The 13,402-nt window shown below is 40.1% G+C and overlaps 1 protein-coding gene across 1 annotated transcript; it reads right to left on the bottom strand.

Annotated features, from left to right (window-relative positions):
• Positions 1 to 7,027: 7,027 nt before the first annotated feature.
• Positions 7,028 to 12,098, bottom strand: metap1d (methionyl aminopeptidase type 1D (mitochondrial)). Its single transcript, XM_075482323.1, has 10 exons — positions 12,046 to 12,098; positions 10,405 to 10,565; positions 9,622 to 9,771; positions 9,391 to 9,539; positions 8,980 to 9,022; positions 8,724 to 8,887; positions 8,516 to 8,613; positions 8,223 to 8,270; positions 8,052 to 8,130; positions 7,028 to 7,526 (listed from the first exon to the last, which is right to left on the bottom strand). Exons 1-10 carry the CDS (start codon positions 12,092 to 12,094, stop codon positions 7,442 to 7,444), a joined length of 1,026 nt encoding a protein of 341 aa, XP_075338438.1. The 5' UTR covers positions 12,095 to 12,098; the 3' UTR covers positions 7,028 to 7,441.
• Positions 12,099 to 13,402: the final 1,304 nt, after the last annotated feature.

The following is a 13,402-nucleotide window of genomic DNA, read 5'->3' on the forward strand; positions in this document are numbered from 1 at the left end:
GTTGCTACCCTTCTTCGTACACTTGGCTCATGATTAAACACTCTGTGTGTGTGCGTGTGTGTTTCCCAGCCCTGGCCAGATGATGTAATATGAGATGGCAGCAGTTGTGGGACTGGGCCTCATTGTTAATGGTTTCAGGTGTGTTTTAAAAAATGCTGGGTAACCTGAGTGATAGAAGTTCACACTCTGTTTTCTCCTGGCAGATTCAGGTCAGCAGCAGAGGCTCATCTCAGCTTGGAAAAAAACAGTCTACTTGACACGGTCACTGATAAGAAAATTTGTTTATTTCACGTGAAGTCAATTGCACTGAATTCTTTTCCCCAACTCATGACTTGAATTAGTTTTGGGTCTTCCGTCACTTACTGTGAGAATGAAAACACATCTTAAACAACAAGGTCACATTAAGACTGCAAAGTACAATAGATCATTTCAGAAATAGCACAACTGCCAATGTAATGCTGAGGATAACTGAACACTTTGGAAAAGCTCAGTACACTAAAATGATGCTTTTCTGATTCATTTGGAAGTACACTGACTTTCTTAATCGCATTCCTGTGACAGATGCAACAAGGAGAGTCAAGACGATGCTGTAGGAAGAAGTGAGGAAAGAGACATAAATTGTACCAACAAGTCATAAGACAAGAATAATCGTTAGATTAGATTTGACTGCTGAGCTCGGAATTGTTGCGGTAGATAAGTAACTGATTTGCTCTCGTGTTCTATCTTGTGTCACATTTGTTTTGCTAGGCTCTGTCAGTAAAGTTGCAAGTGGGTTCATTATCATTAAAATGATTGCAATCGGTTTCTGCTTTGTTTGTAAACCAGAAGGCTTTGACGCCATAATTAATCCCCATTCTAAAACTTTTGAAATGTGTTCATGTGCTCCAGACATTTACTTTGGTGATCTTTATCACGGCTAATGGGAAATACTCAACATTACAACAGCAGCATGTCAATTTAGAACAAGAAAACTGAATTACAGGCAAAGTACAACATTTTTTTGTTTGTTTGTTTTGTCTTTTTGTGAGTGTGTTTGTTCATCACATATATCAGAGTTTATAGAAATATGCTGTCTGATTCTTGGAACATCACCAGACATAGTTGCTTGGTACTTTCGGTGGCTTCTAATGTTGTCTAGTCTCTTCAACATGATAATGAATTCATGCGTATGGCTGTGCATGAACAAGGCTCTATGGTACAGTGTTGTTACATCCTACATCCGTAGGGGAGGCTAGCGAGCAAAAAACTGCCAGATTCCCCACTGTTACTTCAAATCTGGCGATGTGGCACCTTCCTGCAAAGTTGTTCTTAGATGTGGGCACTTTTATTTTTGCTTTTGTGTGTACGTGCCTTAAAACAATGAGAAAATAAAGTTATTCTGTATGAAGAAATTGTAAAACTTGAGCAGTAATGTATTTCTCTGATTTGCTGTTTATTTCACAGTCACTACTTCATCTCCTGAAGTTTCACTGTAGCTGTGCTCTTTGTAGCAGATTTCAAAATAAAAGATTTGGAGATATATTTTCTACATCCTTATCTAAAAAACTTAGTGTTGCACAGTGCTGCTGTGTAGTCCATTGCTGTCTGTCTAGTGTTGTCACTTATGTCATGTTTTATTCACCTCCATTAGAGAAGATCACGTTTAAAAGAAGTGTCCACAGCCAAGGTGTCACACTTATTGCCTGAGAGTTTTAAATCCTCGCCATTATTCAGGTAGAGGGAGACGGAAAATAAAGAAAGACAGGGCTTAAATGTGGCGGGGAGAGACGGGGAGGGCTAGTTGAATAAGCAAGACAGCGAAGGAAACATTACCATAACAACAAACAAGTTAATCGAAGGGGGCAACAAATTGTTCTTATTCTAAAGCAACTATAATGTCACGTACAATGGGAATACAGCTGACTAAAATTCCAAAACTTCAACATCCAGTGGTGTAACATCATCACTCATTCAACTACTACCCATAATGTAACTTCATCATGTGGATTATGGGCTAGGCTGTAAAGATGAGCCACTCTTTGAGAAATACACACAAAACAGATTGAAACAGCACCAGTAAATTGGCTCATTGGAAAAAACTAAAAGGTAGATGTGCTTGTTAGCTCCCACATGTAAAGATGTAGCAGCTGAAAAGCAATAAGCCCACTTCCGATCACTCAATTAAAACAATGAAAAGCTCGTTATCGGTTTATGAAAATATTTTTATCTCATATTCTTTATTGCTGAATACATCGGTGTTGCTCTTTTGTGTTCTGTTTTTATTTACACCAGCAGCGTGTGTAGCGGCATCGATCTGTGGTTTATTGGGTTGGTTTACCAAGAAATCACTCAGTCCAAGAAGAAGTCTCAAAACGTAGTTGATTGCGGCTCCACAAAATGATTTTCCCCGAGTTATGTTTGGACAATGACTCCGAGAATAATCAAATAAAAAAACTTGTGAAGAACGTGGTCATATTTTAACATTGGGACTGAATTATACTCACTATCATGTCCTGATACAGTGAACCTTTTCATTCCAAGAGACGAACTCAGCTGTTGTTGTTTGGGCCTGAGGTGCTTTGGTTAATATCGTACAGGGCGGCGTACTCACTTAGATTCAGATCATGTTATGAGTGCTGAATCAGAACAGATCTGCCTCAACAGGTCTGAAAATGATTCACCACCCTCTCGATGCCCAAACTTCGCAATTCGCCAAGAAAACCAGCATTTTCTTCTGCTCACAGAAGCGTAGCAGATAAGTGTGAATTTGTGTATTACAGAAGATTGTAATACTTACCAAAACTGATTATATTCCCAACAGCCTCACATGTGCTGAATGTTTGGTGCTTAATAACAAATAAAAGCTTACCAAGCGTTTCCATTTTCTGCATGTTAGTAGGCTGTTGTTAGCATTCAGTTGGAAGCATCATTGTGCCTTAGTGTCACAGAGTTATTGCCTATGAATGCCTAATTTATTGTAAAATGTTAAATACATTTGTTTATTGATAAATCAACAGAATCAAATTAATCTAATACAACGCACAACCATAAAAACACAATAGGGCAATTGTATTATGGTGCCACAGCAGTGAATCTACTTGTCCACTCATCATTATACTTCAGTGAACACACACGCATACCATTCACACACCAGTGCATCGGAAATGTCCTTAACTCAAGGCTCAACAAAACTGTACACTCCCCCAACAATGACTTCTTTTGGCAACCAAAGAGGGGCATCTATTATAGGATGGAACTAATTGCTAATTCACACACAATGGTGGACAGAAAACATAAATCCTGAGGTGCTTAAATAGCACTCTGATGGGGGCTCCAGAACTGAAAAAGGATTGTTTTAGAAAGTCCTCCACCATCCCTTCATTCCTTTTGGCTCCATGGAGGCCTTCCGTCCCTCTTTTTCTGTCCACAGCACAATACTGTATGGACACATAGAGCTTTATTGCCGTTGTTTGACATACATCTTGTACTTCAAAGTGGGAAAACCACCTTTAATACCCATTGCTTATACAATTCTCTGTTGTCTTATGATGACAGGAATCTTTCATTTAACTCAAATCATGTTATTTTATCTAAGCGCCGAGAGTAATGATCCATGTTAGTAGCAATGTGTGGACTCATTACAAGTTATAATTTCAATTCAACTGCAAATAAGGTGGATTTAGTTCAAAGAAATATGACACTTTTTCTCCTTTCAGGCTTGTCTGATGGGACCCGAATGTGCACACATAGACACTCACAGCTGAAATGGTAGTGCTTGAAGCCGCTCTCCTCAGGTCTAAACACGAGAATTGTGCAGGCCACTGTGTTTGTTGTCTGTACTCATGTGACGTGTGCGAGTGTGGATCAAAGAAAGTAACAGAAGCGGTCAGACTTTTATATGGGGCCTTGTAGAGTGGCCTCAGGCTTTACACAAACAATACAGCACCGCAGGTCATGCGTTGGTATTCTGCTTTGGTTGTTAGGATAACAAAAAAAAAAGACACACTACAGCCAGGAATCAAGACACCAGACATTTGCGTACTTATCTGCAGTCTGAGTGCACAATTACACTCCTGTAAAAACTTCTCCACTGTACTGAAATGTCTGAAAGAATTCCTCACAATGAAAAAGAGAAACTTTCCACCTTGTAAGTGTCAATTAAAAAGGGGACCCTCTCTGTGCTTCTCTCATGACCCCAGTTTTTTACCCACTCACATGCTTTATCACATATTAACTACAGGTTCGTACTTTATGTTGGCTCTGTGTTCTCATTAGTCACAGGTGAAACAGCAGGAATACATAACTGGAGAATTCATAAGATTAACTCAGTGCTCACGAAGACTACTCTGATCATGTTCAAAGTAGTCATTTCTATCCTTTTCATCTCCACTTTCTTACCAGCTCAATCTGAAGAAACCCTGCCACTGTAAAGGAGTCTATCCTCTCAGCGTTAGCCTGTAGCTACATGTTCTGGCACAGTGAATGTTCAGTTACAGGAAACAAACTCATCCGTCTCTGTTTGGGCCTCAGGTGCCCTGACGAATTCAGCTGGTGACTGGGTTAGGATTCAGTGGAGATCATCGATGCATGCGTGTGTGAGACAGATCTGTTTGCACAAGTTTCGAAATGATGCATCGCTTTTGTTAAGGGCACAATCTCGCAGGTCACCCAGGCAACCGAGAATTTCTGTGGCTCTTAACACAGAAAAGTCTCAGGTAGGTGTAATATATCGCAGTCTGACTCTCACACACATGTAGTGATGTAGGTATGCACACCTGGAATGTGAGAAAGCCAGGGAAACGGGACAATCTTATCTGTTTATACAGTAGACACAGAGCTATTAAACTATTTAACATTGCATCGACTTCAGCAACATTCTGAATGCACATATTCAACAGTCTGAAATGTAGTTAAATGTAGTTAAGATTGGACATTGGGATTTTGATTAGTAGGAGGGAAGGAGTTCCAGTGGGAATTATTATTGTTTTGTATTCATGTTCTTCACAAATTAAGCTTCTTTGGCTTTTACACTGCAGGGCAACATATCTTATCGAATGCCTTAAATTTAAAACGAGACCTGCATTATAATTAATTAAGTAGCTATGAATAGAAAAAAATTGCTGTTTCTTTCCTCAGAAAAGTTTTGACTCACATGTGGAGCCACTGCAGGCAGATAGTAAATCGTGGAATCCAGTTAAGAACATGAATAAAGACCTTCTGGCGTTTCAGGTGTTCTAGACACTGGTTATAATGCCACAGAAAAGGAGCAAAATCATTTTCCCATTGCTTCGTTTGACAACCAGAAAGAAATACATGTAACGGATAACTTTCAAAATGCAAATCTCAGTTTAAATCTTTCTTGCTGCCGTAACAATGTGAATTTCCCCGTTGTGGGACAATGAAGGTAAATCTAATCTAATCTAATCTAATCTAGTCAAAATTGAAAAATGTCACTGTTTTGAAAGTCAGTTTTGCACTGGTGATCCTCAACATAATACAGCTGAGGATTTAAAAGAAAAGTGCAGAGCAGGAGTTCAGGAACGAGTCCCAACTCGCAGAAAAAATGAAAGGCAGGGACTCTGACTCAACACCTCACCCTGCCACTCCCTGCTCCTCCCAAATCACTCTCCTCTTATCAGCCCTGATGTCTCTTCGCATTCACTAAATCTCCTGTCATTCCAACCCCTTATCACTCTCAATTTCAGTTAGTCTTTCTGAATCATGCGCCGCTGGACAACAATTGAAAAACTTTTAGAAATTTGAAATTCACACCCTCTAATTAAGCAGAAGACTGTATCCCTGCATCTAATAACCAAAGCCACAATGAAGTACACTTGAGTTTAGGTTTTTGAGATGTCTTCCTTTACTGTGACTTAATGGAAGCTTTAAAAAAAACAAAAACAAAAAAAACAAAAGACACACACATCTTTAGTAAAGCTCATAAAGAAATAAAAAATATTAATCATATCCTGGCTGGACATGACACAGACTCTAGATTAGCTGACCCACCTTTGTTTGCCTGATCCTTACTATTGGCATGACCACTCAACATTGGCAGGAAGAGAAAACACACCCTCCAGTGGGCTGGAATCCAATTATTCCTCCTGGATTTCCCCCCCCCCCCCTCAAGTTGTATTGAATTAAGTAGAAAGGATACATAAACAGCAAACTTGACATTATTCCCACATTATAAACAAACCCCCATAGAAGGAAAAGTACACATATATACATAGTCCAAGTTAACATTTGTACTTAAATGGTAGCAACAGCCTTGTATGAGCTGCTATATTCTTATATTCTGCTCTGTATTACAGAAGAAGAGGGGTGGAAAAAACATTAAACTGGTTAGGATGTTGCTGTGCCTGAAATTTACATCTATATCATCGATATAACATTTTTGTCAAAACCTGTGCACCGAGTAAATGTAAATGTATAAGACAAAGGGAATGAAGGTATTGCACTATATGATGCTCCTAAGAAGAAAGCCACCACTGGGAACAGCTAAGGCTCTGATTGAGCGACAGCCTTTAAATGATGGCAGTTTGTCCGGATGACTGTCATTATAATGGCTTCAACATCAGCATACAGTGCTCCCTAATACTGGGATTAAGAAGTGAGTCTTCCATCATTGCAGTGGGTTATGAACAAACCTGGTGTGTGCAGTCAGGAAAACGTGCAGCGGAAGTACGGTGTCTGAAAGAGTGTACCGGCATCTACTGGCCACGCTTGATACTACATGATGTCACACCATCGGATTGCAGTGAGTTAACCAGCACACTGCATCTAAAAAAATAATAATGTTTGCTTTCCTGATTCAATATTCTTTCCCAAATTCCTCAATCAGCTTGTTGCATGCGACTTATTTTGCTAAAACTCTGAGCCTGCGACTGTTATTGATGAGTCAAAAGGTCATTTTGAAGGGGTCCGAATTAGAGATGAATGCCATGTAGAGGATGTCTTATCTAACGCAATACATACTTTGTGGTGTAATGAATTGTTGGAAATAACATTTAGATGAAGAGAAGAAAAATGTTCCAGGAAATATAAGTGAACACACAAGGTTTTGAGATTTTATTATAATAGACAACATTTAGTCATTGCCAAAAGGTATTGTCATAGGTAGATGAGGTGTGCCTGAAAAACTAAAATACAGTACTTTTCTGTTCTCTTTGAAAACCTCCATTGAAACTGTTTTTGAACGTGTAACTGCAAACTGTAAATACCGTCAACATGCATAAAGTTGAACTTAAGCAACAATACGCACCAGCAGCCGTAATCCATAAACTCAAACTCAATACTGATGTCTGCCGTCTTCAGTCAGAAATCAGAAAGCACCCGCTGGTTTCACTTTAAAGACCGGCATACTTTCAGTTCAGTTCAAAGCTTAGCAGTGTTCTACTATCACAAACGGTAGTTTGCCCCCTCGGCCGATGTGCTGACGGAGCCCTGAGATCCTGTCACTTCACAGATGGCCCTCCGCTGGTAGTTTGGTGAGAATCTCCACTCCATCAGATGTGATGACCACCGTGTGTTCAAACTGAGCCGACCTATTTGACAAAAAGCACAGGTAAAATCTTCATTGGGGCAGAAAGATATTTGAGGACAAATATATATGCGCAGAGCTTTAAAATTGCAATGCTGATGTTTTTCGGTTCACATGTTATTACTTAAGTACAGTCCCAATTCTGTCCCACGCGGAGCGGTACTCGCTCCTCAACTGAGTTGACTAACTTTTGACCTCTCCTAAAACTTGTGCGGTTCAGACGAGGCTGTAAAAAGGACCGAAAAAATGAACGTGGCTGCACCAACAACAAGAGAAAAGAAGCTACTGGTCAGGTGAGAGCTGGCCTGAGCAGAAACGCTGCAAGGTGAAGGAATGCCAGTCACTCACAGCCGTGCACCTGCAGCAGTGAAACTGAGAGGATGTTTGCTGGGGTTACTGCTCATCAGAATAAATGTAAAAAAACAACACCTTAAGATGTTTATGGCTGTTTAAATTCAGAGATTTATAAAGCATCAAAACAGCAGTTTAAAAATCACAGATTTATTTTTTCTCTTTGAGCGCCACGTACCTTTTATCATCGGCCGACACTGCGGTCCACTTGTCCTTCAAGATTCTGAACTCGGCAGACCCCTCCATCAGTATGGGCTCTAACAGTGTGACATCAACAGGCATTATGGACCGCACAGTGAAACACGGTAGGATCTTTACGTGGACACAAAAATCAGAAAGTGTAACTTGCCAATTGTGAAAGCCATCCCTTCATCCATGGTTACGTCATTGTCATTGGCTGAAAATAAAGCCACACTTAATTATACAGAACCCATAAACGCCCAAATAATGTATTTTTGACCAACAGATATTCTGTGTGTGGAAGACTTTTTGGGATGTCACTTATGTCGCCGATTCTCACGCATGTGCACTTCCACGTAACTTGACATAGCAAAGAAAAGTCAACTTTAGGTGAAAAACACAGACGTTGTTCTCGCATGAGGCCAACTCTAACACACCATCTGAATTCACCCCCAAACTCACCATGGTGCCAAATCTCAGGATGGCCATGAAAGTAGGAGCCTATTCCGTGTCCGATAAAATAGGGACACACTTGAAAGCCATTGGCTTGGGCTATTTCGCTGCCAGCAGTACAGAAAGAAAAAAAAAAAAAGTAAGTTGTAGAAACAGAAAACAAGCGATCATGTAGCATAAAAGGTACTTGGCATGTGTGTTCATTGTTTGCGAGTACCTGATAGTGTTTCCTATAACGCAGAGCTGTGCGCCTGGCTTGCACACAGCGATGGCCTCATCTCTGCAACGCCTGGCAGTCTCCACCAATCGCAGCCCGACCTCGTCCACCTGACCGATGGCGAAGGTTTCTGAAGTGTCCCCATGGTAACCGTCCAAATACACCTGTCAGGATTGGGCCAAAGTCAGTCATGGGGTCAGTGCTGCTCTGATATTCGCAGATCTATTTATAAGCTTTTTTTAGGCCATTAACTTACAGTCACATCAATGTTGATGATGTCACCGTCTTCAAGTTTGCGACTGCGGCACACAGGCATAGCAAAAGATTAACGGATTACATGGAAAATTCGTAAGAACTTACAGCCAGTGAGTTATTATAAAAGTACAGAAATACTTCACATCAATATAATACTTTACGTTTGGAAAATATATGTAAGAGCACATAAATACATATAGAAGTTTAATTCATTCCATCTAAAGTGAGCCAGTTTCCCAAACTAATTTAATTTAAAGGTGATCGACTTTTAGATAAAAATGTCGTATCTGCCTCTTGGCACAATCTAGTTTTAGGAGGAAATGATTCTAAAACGGATATATACAACAACGTCGCAATCGCTAATAGTTGTTAGTTGTGCCCCAATGCAGCGCGTGACCTCCAGCCCATTTACCTGTCAGGTATGCCATGACAGACCACATTGTTCACAGATGTGCACACCGACTTGGGGAAGCCCCCGTATCTGAGAGGGGAAGGGTAAGCATTGTGCTTAATTGTCTCCTGGTGCACGATAAAGTCTATTTCATCCGTTGTCATACCGACCTGAAAGCAACAAATCGGAGTTGTCGTGTTTTCTTTGATGACACAGAAGCATAAGCAAGACTTGAAGTGATGGGGTTCTTACCTTTACACTCTGTCCAGCTAGTAGCAGCACATGTCTGGCTAGCTGGCATGCCCTGGCCAGGCCTTCGATTTGCTCTTGGTTTTTGATCTCGATGTAGTCTGGCCATTCGGGGACCAGCCTGGCGCCAGCATAGTCGGGCCGCACGATGTGCTGGAGTCAGGGAAGAAATAAAAAGAAAGGATGTTAAGGCGGCTCAGAATTTTTTCTCAGAAGACTTTGTTTATAGCTGTGTTTATTCTTTGAGATCCCTTCAGTCCTGCTGCGTATACCCTGGTCATGTCTCTCTGGTCATCGAATGGAGGTTTTTTTGGTTGCCTTTCAAATTAAATCCCAATGTTCCGAAGGTTGCTTTTGAATTTCAGATTTCCCACCCGAACAAGTCTACCTGTGAATCTGAGGTCCATTAAAACTCTGTCTATATACATAACTAAATTCAAATTATTCCCGTTTTCACAAGCCTACAATTAATAACTGTGTGTGTGTTTGTGCATATGAACCTGTACTGTATTTTCCTGTGTAATTTTGTTATGTGTGCGGGTCTCTCATTCTTACTTTGCTCAGTACACTGGGGTTTTTTTGTGAAGAAATGTGCTATATAAATACAACTGCCATTGCAAGTTTATGCCTAGCTCGACTCTGATTCCACTTCAATTGACTTGCCTGATAGTGACTATATAATATGTGTCCTTCAAGTGGATGTGAAAGTAAAGGAGGAATTGCATCAGAACACAATTTAAAATCGCTATTTTAGTTTAGTCTGAAGACAGTGAATTGAAACGGTACCTTGGGAACTGCGTAGGCTGGACAAACTGTAGCTGGATGGACCACATTGTGAGAGCTTTTCCACTTTCTCCAAAAGAAGCGGCGGTGTTGCTGACATAAAAGGGCTGTGGGAGTACTACAGCCTCCCAGACAACCACCTCTCTGCAGGAAACCTCCCAGTCCTGGAATAAGAGATACATAGCCCCAAGATATTCAAAACCGCTGCTGTGACACCTCCACTGAGGCCTCATCATGACTTTTGAAGACTGGAATTGACCTGAGGCCGCTCCAATTACGTTAAACGTTAGTTCAAAATAAACCATAAAGGCAGGAAGTCAGGGAATAATAATACGTTAGCTTTTTTTTTTCTTTTTCTGTGGATAAAGAACACAGCAAGCAGCGCAAACAGATCCAAGGCCTTGAACAATGGTTTAAATATTGTAAAACAACGATGGTATCAAAATAAAATTTGAAATACTGGTGCAAAATATCATATACGCCTATACCCAACCATTCTCAAAGCTCAAAGCTAATCAACTTATGGCATCACTGGGTCTTCAGATCCAGTAGAAATGAACCAATTTTAAGACAAGTGGCTGGAAGGCTTCAGTGCTTTAAGAAGCTCTATCTGACCATCACTAATAGGTCTTCAGCCTGGGGTTGTAGGGGCCTTCTGACAAGAAATACAACTTTTATTTAAAAAGAAAAAAAGAAAAGAAACGAAAAAGAGGAAGAAAGTCTAAGTTTTACGTTAGACTCTGACTATTATGCCCTAAAGTAGCAAAAGTAGCATTCATTTTAAAAATGATCATTAATTAAACATTTTAAAAATTTAAACCTTTCCTAAGCTAGCCTGATGCAGAGTAACTTTTTGACTTTCATCTCAAGAGACCGTTACTCATTGTCGCCTTTTACGGTATTCCTAAAAAGAAGAGAATGCTTGCAAAAACAAATTAGAAGGAACACACCACAGCAAATCCAACAAAACTGCAACTGGATTTACTGTGGTGCGGACTGCACAGACTACGCTCACATCGCAGATTCCCTGATACTTTAAACGCCTTTACGAACCCTCATATCCTCTACAGCTTTCTTTGTTAGCGACCCACGATCCTTCCAAAATGAAAAATGAAAATGCATCTTTGTTTTGCCCGTCCTCCAGATTTGTGGTATAACCATTTTAGAGTCGTGTCATTTGTTGAACAATCCCAATGGCAAAAATAAAGTTATTACCAAACCTTCTCCTAGCACCTTGAAGAACAAGCTGTAAAATAATCTTACGGGAGTTTTTCCCTGTCCGCTTATATATAGATTGATAGATAGACATATAGATAGATAGACAGATAGATAGATAGATAGATAGATAGATAGATAGATAGATAGATAGATAGATAGATAGATAGATAGTAAAGTGCAAGGGCTGACCTTCACGTGAAGGCTGTCTTTCATGGCAACAAACTAATACGCTGACAGCGGCTGTGTATTCTGGGAGTGGGTCACCATTCTACACCATGCATGTAATACTCTCGACTGCTACATAAGCAAGGAGGTACAGCTAGCTAGAAAGCTTATTTCAGGCAAAAACACTGTAACTATACCGAGGAAATGGCGTGGATGCTTTATTTCATTATTGAACTTAATGTCTGTACGTCAGCGAAATACCTGTTCTGGCCGCGAGTCCTGCTGAGCGGTGAACCACCGCCGCCGCCATAATGTTTTGTTATGGTCACGTGCTTGATGAGTCGATGGTCACGTGACGCAGACCGGACGCAGACACGGAGCCGCTTGCAAAAATAATCTGCCTAAATCACATGTCAAGTCGGATAAAATAATGTCAAATAAGAACCGAAGAGCTCATTTGATATCTTCCAGTTTATTAGAAGACGTTTAAAAGGGTTTTAACTGCATTTGGACTCAGAAAATGTTGAACTAATGATATGTTTTGCTTGAATTCCTGACTAAATGTGAGAAAAGAACCGTATATTTGCATTTGTGGATTGAAATTTTGCCATTAGAAAAAGGTGGTGTCCTTCAGATGGGGCCTTCTTGTCTTCAACTAAACCGAGCAGCACGCTCTTCCAGAGTAAAGCCAGATCCTTGTCAATGTTTTCAGACATGATTGAAAGCACAGAAATTACACCAGAAATTCTTTATAATTGGGCAATGCCAAAAATAGTGCACAACGGATTCAGGGAAGAGCAGAAGGTCAAAGTCAAGGTCAACTTTATTTATACAACACTTTTACAACCGCCACAGTTACCAGAATTACTTTACAAGCTAAAAAAAACTCATATAATTCAATAAGAAAAAGACTATACAACAGAATATAAAGAGAAGAAGGTTGAATGTGTTCAAAAGCCAGCATAAAGACATTGCTCTTAAAGGGATAGTTCACCTCTTTTGACATGACGCTGTATACAGGGGTGTCAAACTGGTCCATGAAAGGGCACAGCTGACTTGTTTCATTCAATCAACTGAAGGTCTTACCAGTTCAGTTGATTGAGGGAAACAAGTCAGCTGTGCTGTTGCAGGGTTGTAACAAAAACCTGCACCCACGCGGCCCTTTCATGGACCAGTTTGACACCCCTGCTGTATGACATCCCATATTAGCAATATCATTTATTAAATTTTGCCAGATACAATAATAAACTACAGCTCAGAGAGATGTCTTCTTTGATTTCAAGATAGTTTTTGGAAGGATAAAACTTATTCCTTTTAAAGTATTTTAAAGAAAATTACAAAGAAGTGCACGTGTATATGCAGTATGTTTAGATCAGCTTTGACTTTAAAACCTGACCAGAAGGATCCCAAATCGATGGTTCTTTTAATTACAATATCTGGTGGCTCTTTTGTGTTGGCTAAAAATCACCAATTGATTATCGATAGCCTTCTCAAATTAGATCAGTTATCAAAATCTGTGAAACATACTTAAGTCCAAACAGTGTAAAGTCACATCCAAATACATTGCAGCCCATCACTGTGTAACATCTTTTGCAATGTTTTTTTTCTGACCTCTACA

This window comes from Odontesthes bonariensis, chromosome 14 (assembly GCF_027942865.1).
Source record: "Odontesthes bonariensis isolate fOdoBon6 chromosome 14, fOdoBon6.hap1, whole genome shotgun sequence".
NCBI lineage: Eukaryota > Metazoa > Chordata > Actinopteri > Atheriniformes > Atherinopsidae > Odontesthes > Odontesthes bonariensis.

What these genes read in the sequence shown, in the direction of transcription:
- metap1d (XM_075482323.1), bottom strand. Translation starts at nt 12,094, where the DNA reads ATGGCGGCGGCGGTGGTTCACCGCTCAGCAGGACTCGCGGCCAGAACA. An exon ending in AGGACTCGCGGCCAGAACAG is followed by an intron (nt 10,566 to 12,045) that starts GTATTTCGCTGA and finishes CTCTTATTCCAG; the next exon opens with GACTGGGAGGTTTCCTGCAG. An exon ending in TAGCTGGACAGAGTGTAAAG is followed by an intron (nt 9,540 to 9,621) that starts GTAAGAACCCCA and finishes TGTTGCTTTCAG; the next exon opens with GTCGGTATGACAACGGATGA.